At 42.0% G+C, this 15,259-nt stretch overlaps 2 protein-coding genes across 2 annotated transcripts in view; one reads left to right on the top strand and one right to left on the bottom strand.

The window, feature by feature from the left end:
• Positions 1-370: 370 nt before the first annotated feature.
• LOC130388360 (uncharacterized) lies at positions 371-11,134 on the top strand. The gene is made up of 5 exons (XM_056597828.1): positions 371-390; positions 624-694; positions 1,403-1,516; positions 2,516-2,615; positions 6,674-11,134. Exons 2-5 carry the CDS (start codon positions 656-658, stop codon positions 10,432-10,434), a joined length of 4,014 nt encoding a protein of 1,337 aa, XP_056453803.1. The 5' UTR covers positions 371-390; positions 624-655; the 3' UTR covers positions 10,435-11,134.
• A 2,081-nt stretch (positions 11,135-13,215) lies between these two features.
• The window catches only part of myo10 (myosin X), a 69,380-nt gene continuing 67,336 nt past the window's right edge, over positions 13,216-15,259 (bottom strand). Inside the window, exon 40 of the mRNA XM_056596188.1 lies at positions 13,216-15,073. Coding sequence (XP_056452163.1) covers positions 14,963-15,073 — 111 coding nt within the window. The 3' untranslated portion in view covers positions 13,216-14,962. The remainder of the gene's footprint in view (positions 15,074-15,259) is intronic.

The following is a 15,259-nucleotide window of genomic DNA, read 5'->3' on the forward strand; positions in this document are numbered from 1 at the left end:
AATAAATTAAGTTAAAACTTAGTTCCCGGCTCCATTCGTCTTTGTAAGGGAATGTTCTATTTTGTCTTTATTATTTTGTCCTAATGCACCAGAATGCTTCGTTTGTATGTGAAAATCACAAACAAATCTTCGGGGGGGGGGGGAAGCCCCCAGACCCCCCTACAGGGGTTTGGTTTACAAACTTTCAGACCCCCCTAAAATAAAATTCAGCAGCCGCCACTGGAAACCGGAGCATTTCTTGTAAATGGTGTGACTTAAAATAATGACATAGCCACCCCCCCCCCCCCTCCCCTTCTGGGTGTAGCCCACCCAGCTCAGCTTTAAGAGGCACGGTAGAGAGACGGAGCTCACATCCTCCTGCTCTCAGGAAACGCAGCCGGGACAGCCAAGGTAGGACAGAAACATTCTCTGATCAGTTATATTGTCACCTGATACAATAGTTGTTGTGGTGCTGATTTTTCTTTGCACCCGGTTGGAATGTTATTGAATGGACGTAATCAGTGGTTATCAGCCCCAAAACTAACATTAGAAATGTGGACCGTAAATGTTGTGGATTTCACTTCATGTTTCATTGTGATTTATGTTATTACCAGTCTGATATTTAACACTGAGTTTTTTATTAGGTCTAACCGGAGCTGGTCTTATCTCGGTGTTGATGGCTGAACCTGGACCTAGGCCAGACCAAGACAACCAGGTGCGTTCACTCTATTTTTTCATGGTCCTAACGGCTCATGTGGCCTCGAGTGTGGCACTTGCCTCCCATTCACTTTGTATTGGACGTGTGCTCACGTGGGATAAGGCATTGTGGGAAGGCCAGCGTGTGGGCGGGTGACCGAGGCGCATCAAAGGGGTGGGACAAAAGCTGAACTTCAGTAAACTTTTTGCAAATAAGTGTTTTGCAGCGCGCGATCGGACAATCGACCTTCAGTTTGCTCTTACGGACTCGTGGTGATTTTAATTTCCTGGTTTTTAAGCACTTCCATCGACAAAGTGGTAAACTCCCGCCAGCAGCCACTAGAGGGGTGGGGCGTTGCCACGCGTTTGATGGGGCTGAGCCATATGAGTTTATGTTTTGGCGTGCTCTAATTTGTATGTAGTCTTTCTGGAAATGTATTACAATCTGGACAATTCTGGACATCTATTAGACGTCCAAACTAGGTCCACTCTTTGGACGTCATATGACAGGTGCAGGAAATGTATACATTATGTTGTTTTTTTGTTGTTATTTTACATTTTCCTGTTTTATTTATTTCAAGTAATTAAGTAATCTTTGTATGCATACATTTTTTATTTTATCTGTTTATTTGTTTAGAAATGGAGTTTGTGGGAAAAGTTCAGTAAATAATTTCATGGTGGCCTATTCACCTTATTCCTAACTTAAACAATTGTGACACCATGCCAGCCATCTCGGTTGGTATCCATGGCCAACTGGTTATGGAGTTGGCCAACTAACCGGGGGGTGGCCGGTTCAAATCCCGACTCGAAACCCGACCGGGACACAGAAAATGTGAATAGGGTGAGTAGCAGTGCCGCAAACTCCTACGTCCTCATCCATGGATGAGGTGCGCTCTCTCTCTCTCTCTCTCTCTCTCTCGGTCTCTCGACAGTCTCACACATGTCCGTCTACTTCTAATGAGCACGACCTTGTCCAATATGAGGTCATTTTTCCTCCAACAATGAGGGAAGCTATGCTTCTAAATGACACCCAAATGGATTCCACACTAATTATGGGAAAGCTTCAAACAAAGTACATCTTCAACCAAAAAACACAAATCGTACAAAAGTCAAATTAGGATGTAATTGCTCTACATGAATTGTGCTTGATAACATCACAGATATTGTTAAAACACAATACAAGCAAACCACGTAAGCTTCACGGACACCCATATATCAGCTTGGTTTAAATGTGTAGAATATAATCATAAGCATGGCAGATGTAGTTATGTAGCATACTGGTGTCATATGGGTTGGGAGGGCAGGGCTCTCCATCCTTATGCCTCGACATGATATTTATTATGTAATTTATTCATATGTTGGCCACATATTTATTCTCCCCTCTCCGTTCCATACGGCATTTGAAATTAAATTCAGTATTTTGATAAATGTGCCTTTCTGGAATTCTAGTGGGAGGAATATAATGATTTTTATGGCATCCAATTCAAAACTAAATGACGCTACAGGATAACACAGTACACACATAAACATAGACACTTACATTTATATTGTTCACCCCCAGCCACAGTGTTTGGTCAAACATTGGAAATTCAATTCAGCAGCCCATAGATGTTCAAAAGATGCAATAATTAAAGAAAGAAAGTTGTAGTATGTCCAGCATACATAGAAAATCCCACAGTGATTATAATGCCATGCCATTGGGGCATAGATGAACACGCCTAAGGGTTACACATCAATTCAGGCTAAAAGTTCCATCAATACAGAATCAATTAAAATATTTTATTGTGTGTGTGTGTGTGTGTGTGTGTGTGCGTTGTTGTTTGTGTGCGTGTGTTTTCAGATGGCCGTGGACAGTGGTAAGACCGTAGTGCTGGCAGCACTGGGCCGGCCCTTCAGTCTGGGGATGCTCTACGACTGTCGCAACGACTCACTGATCCCCGGTAAATAAATACAAGTCCTGAGTCTAGCGGAGGAAACACAAGATCTCTTAGAGCGCACTCACACTAGGCAAAGTTGCCCTGTACCGTACTCAAGTACGATTGCCGTGGTCAATTCTTTACAGATTACCTTCGTTCAAACATTTAAAGGAGACGTGTTATGGTGTTTTCCCAACAAGTAAACATAGTATATGATTTACAGAAAACATGTTTTTGAAGCTGTTTGCTGGAAATAGCTTTTAGGAAAATAAATCAATATAATAAAATATCATAATTATAACAATATTATTTAATATATAGGTAATTTTATAATATTATATCTAATATTAAAAAAAATCAAAGTTTGGATGCGCATGGGAGCATCAGAGACCAAAAACAACACCCCAAATCTAAGGAAAAGTGTTGTTTTCATAATATGTCCCCTTTAACAAATCAAAACACTCTGATCTTAATATATATCTTACAGATATTTGCTATAATTTATTATTTTTCAAAATCAACAGTTTAATTTCCTTCCCGCTTCCTATATTTTCAGTTGGTCTCATTAACTTCCGTTGTGGCTAGACTAGAGCATGACGACGTCACCCGCTCTAGCCCAAGACGGCTATCACAAAAGCTAACCGTTTAAACTTAACTAATAATGTTAAGCTTCAACGGTTACCGTGTTTCCCGTTTCAATGGCGCTGAAATTATTAATCAATTGGAAACATGATTATTATATTTCTACATAATTGCATGTGTTTATAATATTATTATTTAAATGAATTAGGCTAATCATAGTACATGGTATGAAGGTGGATGAACCCATGCCTACAGAAACATTTATTATAACTAAAAAATGCACTTCCTGCAGAAAATGCGGTGAATTCTGTAGTGCAAAGTGAGGTTGAAAATATGTTTTAATAAAGACACATAGTTTAAGACATAAAGAAATGTTAAATGGCTTAAATGCAGTGAAGGGATTTGAACAGAGTTCAAAAGTCTAAAAGGAGTATACAATGTAAACATAAACACCATTTCAGAGAATATAACTGGTTGGAAACAAATAAAGTGACAGCTGAATGAAAAGCGCAAAGCATTCTAAAAATGCAGAAATTTAAATGAATTTAACTGAAGAATCTGAAAGGTTGAATGAATTGGCCTGCGCTGCTGACAAATCTGAAAGGTCAAATCTATTGCAGTACACAGTTCACCTGGAAGCTGAAGTTGAACTGACAGACGCTGAATTGCATTATCTGAAGAAGCAAAGTGCTGAAATACATTGTTACAAAAGCTGGGAGCTAAACTGTAATGCTGTCAAAGCTGGAAGATAGTAGTAGTAGTGGTACTAGCTGTAGTAGTAGTAGTAATGGACTGGTAGTAGTAGCTGAAGTATTAGTAGTAGCTGAAGTAGTAGTAGTAGTAGTGGCTGAAGTAGTAGCAGTAGTAGCTGAAGTAGAAGTAGTCGCTGAAATAGTAGTAGTAGCTGAAGTTATAGGGGTAGCCTACTAGCTGCACAAACGATGAAAACTTATGAAAGGTATGGGGCCTTATTTTAACGGTCTGAAACGCAAGTGGGAAGCGCAAAGCGCAAGTAGCTTTGTGGGCGGTTCTACGGCGCTATCGCTATTTTACAGGCGGATAAATGACACTTGCGTTGCGGCGCAAGTGTCAAAAGGGTTGGTCTGAAGCAGCCTAGTTACCCGTAGGTGTGGTTTGGGCGTAACGTCCAACAAACCAATGACAGTGCCAGCTCCCATCCCCTTTAAGAGCCATGAGCGCATTTGAATCGGACGAGTTGATATTTTGACAGCGCGTCTGCAGTCTCCGATGAGACTGATGCACATGAATTTCAAACTGCAAATGGCTCCGTTTATTGCCAAATAATATGGCCTAATTCACACATGGAATAAGGAGTTTTCTTCCACAACTTCAGAAATACTGAGTCCTCAAATAAATTTCGGCAAGGAAAACGTATATGATATAACATATGATATGCGGTAACTGTGGTTCTATTTAATGATATACGCAATACATTATAAACATTGTTTCTTATCAGTATTGTATGCTATCCTAATATGCATGTGTCCCCGAGGTAATAGACATTGCCATTGATTGTATTATGCGTTACGTGTTTAGTTTGCGTGTGTTTAAACAGAGCACACACGCGCGCCCGCATTCATTTATTCTTTTTAACACTCACTCGCTGTAAAACAATGTTTTTCACGATCAAATACTCATCAATCCTAAAAGTTATGGGCATGTAGGCCTACACGATGTCTCTGTCAAGAAAATATATGTTTGCTGTACGGTGTTTGCAGATGCATTGATTTAAAAGTACAACTTATTACCGCTGCATCAGCTGTTCTTTCCCAAATAATTTACCAAGAATGTGCGGCTAGGTAGATGGGAGAAGCAAAGTGTATGCGCGAGGTGCACAAGCAATCCGTATGCATTGCATGCGCATGTATGCATGCGCCCTTAAAATATCATCGGAACAACGCGCCACTGACTTCAAACCATTTCCTGGTCAGTAGCGCAATGGTATTCAGAAACGGCAAAATACCGTTTGCGCCAGAACACTCCTCCTCCTTCCGCCGAACCGCCCCTTGGGGCGCATGATCAATCCCTAATTTACCGGCGAGTGGCGGTGGTGGGAAAAGAACGCTCTGCGCCAGTTGTAAACTAGCAACGACACATGCGCCAGTGACTAAGTCACTTGCGCCGGATGCAAGATAGGGCCCATGGTATTGATTGATGTTTGTAGAAAGAATTATAATAATCCAGGAGGATTTTTTTAACCAGCCGAAATTGTACTTACTCGCCTAATGCTAATTCTTCCAGCCTAACGTTATTTAAAGTCGCCCAATTTGGCAACGTTGCCAGAACGTCGTAAAAAGCAGTCAAATTGAGCAAGAAAAACTGCCCCATCTGGCAACACTGCCTGCACGTCCTCGCGCTCTAACCTCAGCATCTACGTCAACTCAAGAACAAACAAAGAAATTAAACTGCAGTTCGTATTTTTAATTTATGACCATGAAAGTTCTGTAATGCCTGAATAATGAAGAATTAAATGTAAAGTAAAATAAAATTATAAATATAAAACCATGAATGACATATAGAGAGTAAGCAAGTGGTATAAATATTGGTGAGATGTTTGGTTACACAATGTAGTATATCTTGTCGATTTTCACGGGGGGTAGAGCCTAGAAATCGCTTAAATTATGCTCTGGGCCGTCTTGCGGGGGGGGCAGACACCTGTGAGATTCCCTGTCAAATGACGTAATCTGATGTAACGAACAAATCAAAACGAACGAATCAAACAAACGAATAGTTATAGTGAACTGAACTGAAAGAACTAGTTCCCGGAAAATAATCATTTTGCCCTCCCTATACGTAGCGAAGACCCACGACGTGCAGGAATGTAGGTGAAACCCCTGAAAATTCCATTAGGAAACCACGTTTTTTCCAAAGTGTCGAAATGCGCATGTGCACCGTAGTTGGCCCAGCCTCAGACAGAGTCTGAACTAAACCCGTGTGTATTGCTAACAAAGATACTACAGTGAGCCAAACTATTGACCCAAAACTCAACATTGTTGGTTGGACTAAATTGCATTGCACAGTTGACATGAATACTTAATGTTTTACATTAATTTTACTCAGAAATCATAATGAGACCAACAATTTAAAGTTTTCGTTTCTACAGTGAAAAACAAGACTACAGAACAAGTTCTGAAAGACCAACTCTCTTCCATATTCAATACATGTGATGTGGTCAGTCAGTCTCTACTGTAAAGTATTAGTGTGGGTCAAAGCAGTGATCTGTTCCGAATATAGACCAGCCTATATCATCTCACATCAAGACAATTCCAACCTTACATTCCTTTTTATTTGACCTTTATTCATGCAGGAATAAACACAGCATTGAAACACTCTTTCAATGCTGACCTTACAGCCTTCATAGGAAATCATTTACTTTTAGTAGGAAACCATATGGTGATATACAAACAAAATGTATGTTTTATATGTATTCCTCTGAGCTAGGATTCTGATTTTTTTTTTCTCTTTGTGTTCTTCTGAAGCTCTGACACTTTGGGACCGGGAAGCCTTAGAGAAAGATACAGAGGAAAGACCCCAACCAAACATTGACTCTGAGATGGTTGCATCTGACTCCATCGAAGACAAATGTTCTGCATTGAATGTTGAAGCTTCATTGAAAGCAAGTTTTCTGTGTGGATTGGTTGAGGTATATGGCTCTGCTCAATTTCTCAAAGATTCTAAGATTTCCAGAAATCAGGCTAGAGTGACACTAAAATATAAAACCACCACCAAGTTCAAAAAGCTGTCAATGAATTACATTTGCAGAGGTAATGTGAAGCATCCTGATGTTTTTGAGTCAGGACAAGCAACACACGTAGTGACAGGAATCCTTTATGGGGCACAAGCCTTCTTTGTGTTTGACCGTGAGGTGTCAGAAAAGGAGGATAGGGAAGACATTGAGGGCAATCTAAAGGTGCTGATCAAGAAGATACCCACCTTGAAGATAGGCGGTCAAGGTTCTCTGAACATGGCAGACAAGGACATTGCAAATATTGACAAGTTAACCTGCAATTTCCATGGTGACTTTAACCTTGAGATACACCCTGCGTCTTTTCATGAGGCCATAGAAGTCTATCAAAGCCTGTCTAAGCTAATGGGAACCAATGGAGCGAACGCAGTGCCTCAGAAGGTCTGGTTAATGCCACTGAAGACTCTAGATTCCGCTGCTGCTGAACTAGTTCGACCGATAAGTGATAGGTTCATCAAGGAGGCTCAGAATGTCCTGGAGTACCTTAGTGAGCTTGAAAGGAGATGCAACGATGCAGGACGATGCACAACAACCAAGCAATTCCCACAGATTAACAAAAAGTTAAAGGATTTTAAAGAGCTGGTTTCTCAGTACAAACTAGAATTCCAGAATATTATGGCAAGGAATCTCCCATTGATCAGAGGAGGAGGAGAGGAGGAAGGTGTTCTTGCAGAGATCCTGAAAAAAGTACATTCCTCTCCCTTCAAAAGTGGTGAACTGAATCAGTGGATGGATTACAAAGAGACAGATATCAAAATCATCAGCTCTCTGATTGACAAAATGCCCAACATGGTGATCGTTGCGACCGGTCGCACTCTGCCCTATGAGATCCAAAGTGGAGATGTCAGACATTCAGTGTGCTTTGTCTTTACCTCCCTGGATGGCCCAGAGCCTTACCTTTCAGCTCTGTCAAACTACTTGGATGAAACCCAACCAGACGACGTGCCATGTGCTTATGATTTGGAAAAAGAACAATGGTTTTCCTCAAATGTAGCGTATGAGAAAATTAAGCTCTTCAAAGATTTTGCCGTGGCCAACAAAGAGAACAAAAGCATCAAGTTTTTAACAGGTGCAATAAGAGATGATGAGAAGAAAGGCGCAACTCTCCACCTCTACAAGGATGGATCCATAGCCAACAACAACTTTGAACCACCTTCGAAGCCAGAGTTGAACACGGGTGACATAACCCATAACAGTGTAACACAGAATATTTCCCCACCTCGATTTGGGTTAACAACTGTCACCCAGTACACTGTTGAGTTCTGTGTCCATGGAGACAATGTTTGGCATCAACAAATGGAGAGAAAGGCTGGAGATGTCACAGTGTCCGGCTTGAAGATTAATGAAGAGTATCAGTTCAGATGTAGAGCCTGGTGCGCAGTCGGCCGCGGTCCGGCCTGTGAAGGTAGCCCTTTGATTAAAACCTTACCATCCAGTCCTCCAGAAAAACTACAAGTGGAATGTTATTCTACAGAGTTATCAGTCAGCTGGGAGAAACCAACTGAGCTTGGACGTGGAGTGGAGACCAAGCAATACATATTAGAATATGCTGAAACATCTCCAGAAATGAACCCTGAAGAGTGCATATGGAGCAAACCAATATTCACAGCCAACGACTCCCAACTAGTCAAAGTCATTCCAGGGCTGCAGCCTTCAACGCGATACACTGTCCGGGTCAGATGTGACTGTGGAGTTTCTGGCCTTGGCAAAGAGGCATCAGTAGTTGTGTGCACAAAAAAGGTGTCTGATAAACTGGCTACATCAATCAAAGCATTGAGCAAGGTAATAGAATCTGGTTCTCCTTCAGTTTTCAAGTTACCCCTGAAGCAAAACCATATTGGGATAGATGGATGCAAGAGCTACACATTTGGAGAGGACAGCGTGAGGCCAAATCGCACTCTCATGTTTCTGGGGGTAACAGGTTCGGGGAAGTCAACTCTGATCAATGGAATGATCAACTACATCCTGGGCATAGATTGGGAAGACTCTTTCCGCTTCAAACTAATCGATGAGGACCAATCGAAGTCACAAGCTGAAAGTCAGACTTCTGAAGTAACCACCTACAAAATCAACCACCAAGATGGCTTCCAAGTTCCTTATTCTCTAACCCTTGTTGACACTCCGGGTTTCGGCGACACAAGGGGGATAGAGAGAGACAGGGCGATCACAGAGCAGATCAGGACACTCTTCACCTCGGAAAAGGGAGTCCGTGAGATGGATGCAATTTGTTTTGTCATCCAGGCCTCTCAAGCAAGACTAACGCCTACACAGAAGTACGTGATAGATTCGGTGCTGTCCATCTTTGGTAAAGACGTGGCAGAGAACATTTGCATTCTGGTCACGTTTGCAGACGGTCAGCTGCCTCCTGTTCTCGCGGCGATCAATGCTGCTAATATTCCATGTCCTAAAACAGACAGAGGACTTCCAGTGCACCACAAATTCAACAACTCTGCACTTTTTGCTGAAATTAATTCTTTCAGTGACATAGCTGATCAAGACTCCAAATCATCAAAAAATCAGACCCCAAACTTTGATGCAATGTTTTGGAAAATGGGGGCAAGCAGCATGGAAGCATTCTTTGCTGCCTTGGGACAAGTGACCACCAAGAGCCTGCAGTTAACCAAAGAGGTTCTCAACGAGCGAAAGCAGTTGGAGGTGTCTGTGGAAGGAATCCAGGCCCAGATACGGGCGAGTTTGGCGAAACTAGAAGAGATCCGATCAACCAAACAACAGATCGAAAAGCACAACGCCGACATCATTTGCAATGAAAACTTTGAATTTGAAGTTGAAATCTCCAAGTCTGTCCATAGAGAGGTTGCCAAAGAGGGAGAGTTCATCACCAACTGTCAGCAGTGTTCAGTGACCTGTCATTACCCCTGTTTCATAGCAGACGATAACAAAAAGAGTGACTGTTCTGCCATGAAGGATGGGCAATGCATGGTTTGCCCTGGAACATGTAACTGGAACGTACATTTCAACCAGAAATACAGGTGGGACTACGTCATAGAGAAGCAGAGGACGACGATAAAAGAAGTGAAAGAGAAGTATGAAAAAGCCACTAAGGCAAAGATCTCAGTCGAGGAACTGATTGAACACCTGGAAGAGGATGTTGCCATGCTGCAGGATGTGATAATGTCCCTGATTGACACGTCGTCTCACTCTATAGCTCGGCTGAAGGAGATAGCTCTCCGGCCTGACCCGCTGAGCACGCCAGAGTACATCGACCTGCTCATTAAGGGAGAGAAGTCAGAGGCCAAAGAGGGTTACCCGGCACGGATTGAGTCTCTGGAAAAAATTAAAGAAAATGCCCAAATCATGGCCAAGGTTTCAAAAGGAGAGCCGCTAACCAGCACACAGGATCAATACATTAAGGACGGAAAGAAAAGGAAAGAGGGAAAGGGAGTTCGGATGGGTTGGTTAAAGAATTTAGTCTGGGGTCCTCCTCAAGGAGGTGCGCAGTGGGCAACCTTACCAGATGCCCAAACTGGCATCTGAAAAAAAATAACACATGATTTCCACTAGGATGGGCAACACAGTTTTTCTTGGATCAGACACCAAAACATTTAATTTGAAAGAGATTGCATTTGTTTAAAATAGAGATGTGTGATTTTTTTGAATATAACAGCAATTACAAAGCACTGGTCTTCTGTTTTTATAGTTTATAGAAGTATCCTTCTCAGGTAATGGCCTTTGTTCTCTTCACCTCCTTTCTTCCGCTGTAACTCGTTATGTTCAGGTTCGAGGTACACGTTTTGCCACAACTTTGTACTGATTTTTGACACAGGCAACCATTTCCCTCTGTATTCTTTTTAACAATTTCAGAAAAAGTATACAAATTAATATGCAATTAATTCAAGGAGGGTGGATTCTCAAAACTGTACCATCATTAGTGTTGGTTGGTGGATGGTTTCGACCCACCCATCCCTCATTTCCACAGTAGGTATTCACAGCAATGGACATCCTTCTTCTTCTGCTACATTAACTAATTTTATGCTTGTTTTTTGATATAATAACACAGATGCTGTTGATGAAAACAGAGAAATTAAATGGTGATCATTATTTGTTGGGTGTAAATGTGATTATGAATATGTTACAGGAAATAATAACAGAGGCTGTAAAAATAATATTTACAAAAGTATAATCATCAGCCATATGCCTGCTATATGTCATCTTACTTTTTCAAAGAAAAAAAATATTAAACGAAATCAAAGATTGAAAAACGTCTGTATTTACTCAAGCCTATTTTTTTTTTTACGTTAATTCAAGTTGGTTGTGCTGTGAATTTTTGAAAGTTACTGGATCGGTAAAGAGCTGAACTCCTGGGGCCGTATTCACAAAGGATCTTAGGGCTAAAAGTAGGTCCAAACTGGCGAATTTAGGAGTAATTCCTTAAAATAATCGGCGTGTAACTCTTAAATTTAGGACTCCTAACTTTTTTCACTAAGGGCAATTCATAAAGTATTTTATTCAATTCACAAAGACTTTCAACAATTACACAGGATCAAAGCCAACTTCATGGCAATTGCAGGTATGCCCGGTGAGGTCGATGCTATTGACGGGACGCACATAAAAATAATTGCGCCATCAAAAGATGAGGATGTGTTCGTCAATAAGAAGAAAGTGCATTCAATCAACACGCAGGTTGTTTTTGATGCAAATAACGTAGCCTACTGGATGTTGTGGCAAAGTGGCCTGGAGCTACCTATGATTCGCGCATTTTAATGCAGAGCGGTCTGAGGCAGCTTTTTCAGAGGCACCATGTAGCAGTTGGGTGTTACTTGCTGGGTGACAGTGGCTATCCCTGCAAGTCGTGGCTCTTGACACCCTACCTCAATCCACAACTGGGAGCCCAGTTAAAGTATAACATGTAAGTGATTACGCAGATTACGCCTAGTCCTATGTGTAAAACACATCGTATTGGCTCTTTGACGCCTTTTATTTGTTGAATCCATATTTATTATTGTTTACTGTTTTCCTCCATATATGTTAGAGCACACAAACATACACGAAATGTTGTGGAGAGAGGAATTGGGCAGATGAAACGTCGGTTTCATGTCCTCCACGGCGAAATACGCCTCACCCCAGGGAGGGCAAGCACAGTCATCACTGTATGTGCCATTCTACACGACCTCTGCAAGCGGAGGAACATTCCACAGCCAGGCGATGATGATGACGACGATGAAGAGGACGATGATGATGATGATGGCGATCAACATGACAATGAATTTGGCCGTGTGGAACCGAGTGGACTGGCATTGACTCTCTCTTGAACGTGCAGGCTACAACGTCATTATCGTGGTCTGCACAAACTTGTCATCATGCGTGTATTCTGCTAACGGCACTATGACTACTTAATAGGAATTAATTTCTAGCCTACGCTATTTCCTTGTTTTTCGGTGATTTAGTGGGCTCGTCTGAACAACCAATCACCGCACTGACCGCTTCTAAACTCGTGCACGAGAATTGACGTAATCCATAGCAACGGCGCGTCACTCTTAGTTCACCCTTAGTGATTCATCCTTAGTAAGGGTAGGTCTCAGCGGCTTTGTGAATAACCTTTTAGAAAAAATCCTACGTAAAATGTTTTAGCACGAGTTAGGAGCACTCCTAGCGGTAAGATAAAATGATTTGTGAATACGGCCCCTGAGCTTTATCAGAGCTTTATCAGTTCCAGGTGGTATCCTGCCCCTGCGACGATCAGCAGGCTCACTTGCACCTCTATGTAACCAGTGTTGGGAAGGTTCACTTTCTACGTGAAGTAGTTCAAAGTTCAGTTCACAAATTTTAAAATGAACTAGTTCAGTTAAACGTTCATAATTCAAAAATTGTAACTAAGTTCACAGTTCCAAAAAATAAACTAGTTCATAGTTCTTTTTTTGCAATATGTTGCTGTGAGCTATTATTTTTTTCCGGTATTTTGAACATTGAGCCCCTTTGTGGTTTGTCTAGGTCTAGAGTGGTTGAATCAAGTATCGTAGCGAAAATAGTGTTTTATTGCACATTAAGCGCATTTTGTAAATCCCATTTCTTCTGATTTCTGTTGCAAGACTCTTTGCTCGTTGGCCTGAAACGGAAAGCGGGGTTGTTCACGTTTGGTTGTAGTCTTTTCGCTCGGTTCTAGCCCTAAGGTTGAGACAGAGAACCGAGCGAAAAGACTACAACCAAACGTAAACAGCCCCCCTTTCCGTTTCCGGCCAAAGAGCAAAGATTCTAGGTCCTAAACCATGGTCAGGGTGGGTGAACTAGGTTACACTGGTGTAGCCTATAGTTAGTTTTTCTTGATTGATTTCCCTCAAACAATTTAAATCAAAGCTGAATAAACATTTAATAAACAGAAGAACTTTAAAGATGTCCATTTAAGGAAACTTCGGTATTATCTGCAAACCTGAAAACTAAAATAAAGCATTGATAAGACGGTAGCAAAAGTCAGACAGCCATGTAAATATTTATGGTTTATTGTCAGAGCCATATTGTAGGCCTACATACACAACAGAGCCAATACAGATACAAAAGCATCAATAATCCAGTATTTCTGTTGATGATGGATTCACTGTAATCGTAAGGAAAAATACAACATGATTATCTATAAAATATCACCTCGTGGTCCAAAATCAAACTGAAGGCAAAAGGCAGCGGTATAAAATGTACAGCTAGTGGATACACCATCAATCACAGACCAGACATTGCACATTACAACTCGACAGAAGATGGCGTTACTTAAAGTGTACACAATATACAATAAGGCACAGACGGCAAAGAGCTTTTGATGGACCGACCGCCCGCGGTGCTCCTGGGAAATGTAGTTCTGCTCCTGAAGAAATGTAGTTCAGACATGAATAAACCTGCGACCAATCAGAAACAAACCACGAGTCCGAAAAACGTTTTGTAGCAGAGAGTACACTATAGAATATAGAGTATGGTTTAAATCAGACTGGTTATCCTTAAACCGATTTAAGTATGGATGATTCATATCCCTTCTGTGATACAAACTCTCTCTATGAACTGATTAAGATTCACAAAATGCCGTCCAGACGCCAGTGTGTATTTAGGACTCGTAGGTCCTTGTGAACGCATTAAGGAACATCGGTAGGACAGGAGAGACGGCAGTGTCTCGAGAACAACGAGAGGGATACCTGGATTGACAGCGAGCTTGGTCCTGATTGAGAGTCCTCGAGGCTGGCACGACAGGGTCCTGTGAGATCCCAGCATGGTTTGAAATGTTCAAGGCGACTGCATAAGGATGTACATTTACAAACAGACCTGGATATAGCTTGACACAAGGCCCACACTCAAATCCTGCTTTGTAAGTACTTTCTTTTTTTCTTTTTACAAATTCTCTGCTTGTTTTTTACATTCTGACAGTCAAAAGACCCACCCACACACAAAAAGAAACTCAGACACACACACACACACACACACACACACACACACACACACACACACACACACACACACACACACACACACACACACACACACACACACACACACACACACACACACACACACACACACGCAGAGACAAACAAACACACACAGTATAGTAACAGCCCATGAAGTGTGACAGCACCTAGCATATAGAAAACAAAATGAGCAGTTTAACTTGAAAGAAAAAGATTTTCCCACAGAAAGTTCCCACTCCACCAACAATACCAAGTCAAGTTCGTTCCTTTCCAGACCCAATATTTTCCTTCAAGGTGAGGATAAGGGTGAAGTTCAGGCTAACCGTTACCCCAACCCTTAACAACAACTGTGATTCTTTGAAAATAACGACCTCTGTAAATCCGGGTCAGGGTTAGATAGTCTAACCTCAGGGTCAGAGCCTAACCCTGACCCCAACTGTGGTTAACAACGACCTATGTACATGAGTTTGGTTCCTGGTGGGGATGTGGTGGTTTTTTGTCTCCATGACGCCAGGCTCCTCCCCCTCTCTGGGTCCTGGCCCGTCAGACGACAGGCGCTGTACCCACACAGCTTCCGGGTCAGAGGTCAAAGTTCAGAGGTCCTGGGGGTCACCAGGGGGTCACCAGGCGCTGCTCTGGCTGCCGTGGCTGCTGAGCGACTGGGGGTTGCTGTGGCGTTTCATCACCATCATGCTGATGTAGGCCTTCATCAGTTTAGCGATGTCCATCACCTGGAGGGGGAGCAGAGCATGGTCAGAGGAGATTAGGTTGGATTAGAGCAGGTTAGGGTTAATCTGGAAGATAGGGAGTAGGGTCAGGGTTTTGGATTCATTAATCTAGGAACTAGGGACTAGGCTCAGGGCGGTGGATTAGGGTTAATCTAGGAGCTAGGGACTAGGGTTAGGGCGGTGGATTAG

Source organism: Gadus chalcogrammus, chromosome 8, assembly GCF_026213295.1.
Source record: "Gadus chalcogrammus isolate NIFS_2021 chromosome 8, NIFS_Gcha_1.0, whole genome shotgun sequence".
NCBI lineage: Eukaryota > Metazoa > Chordata > Actinopteri > Gadiformes > Gadidae > Gadus > Gadus chalcogrammus.

Bases quoted from the DNA above. Each gene is read 5' to 3' on its own strand.
- LOC130388360 (XM_056597828.1), top strand. From the start codon at position 656: ATGGCTGAACCTGGACCTAGGCCAGACCAAGACAACCAG. The intron at 695-1,402 runs GTGCGTTCACTC...ACACCATGCCAG, and splicing joins GGCCAGACCAAGACAACCAG to CCATCTCGGTTGGTATCCAT. The intron at 1,517-2,515 runs GTGAGTAGCAGT...GTGTGTTTTCAG, and splicing joins ACACAGAAAATGTGAATAGG to ATGGCCGTGGACAGTGGTAA.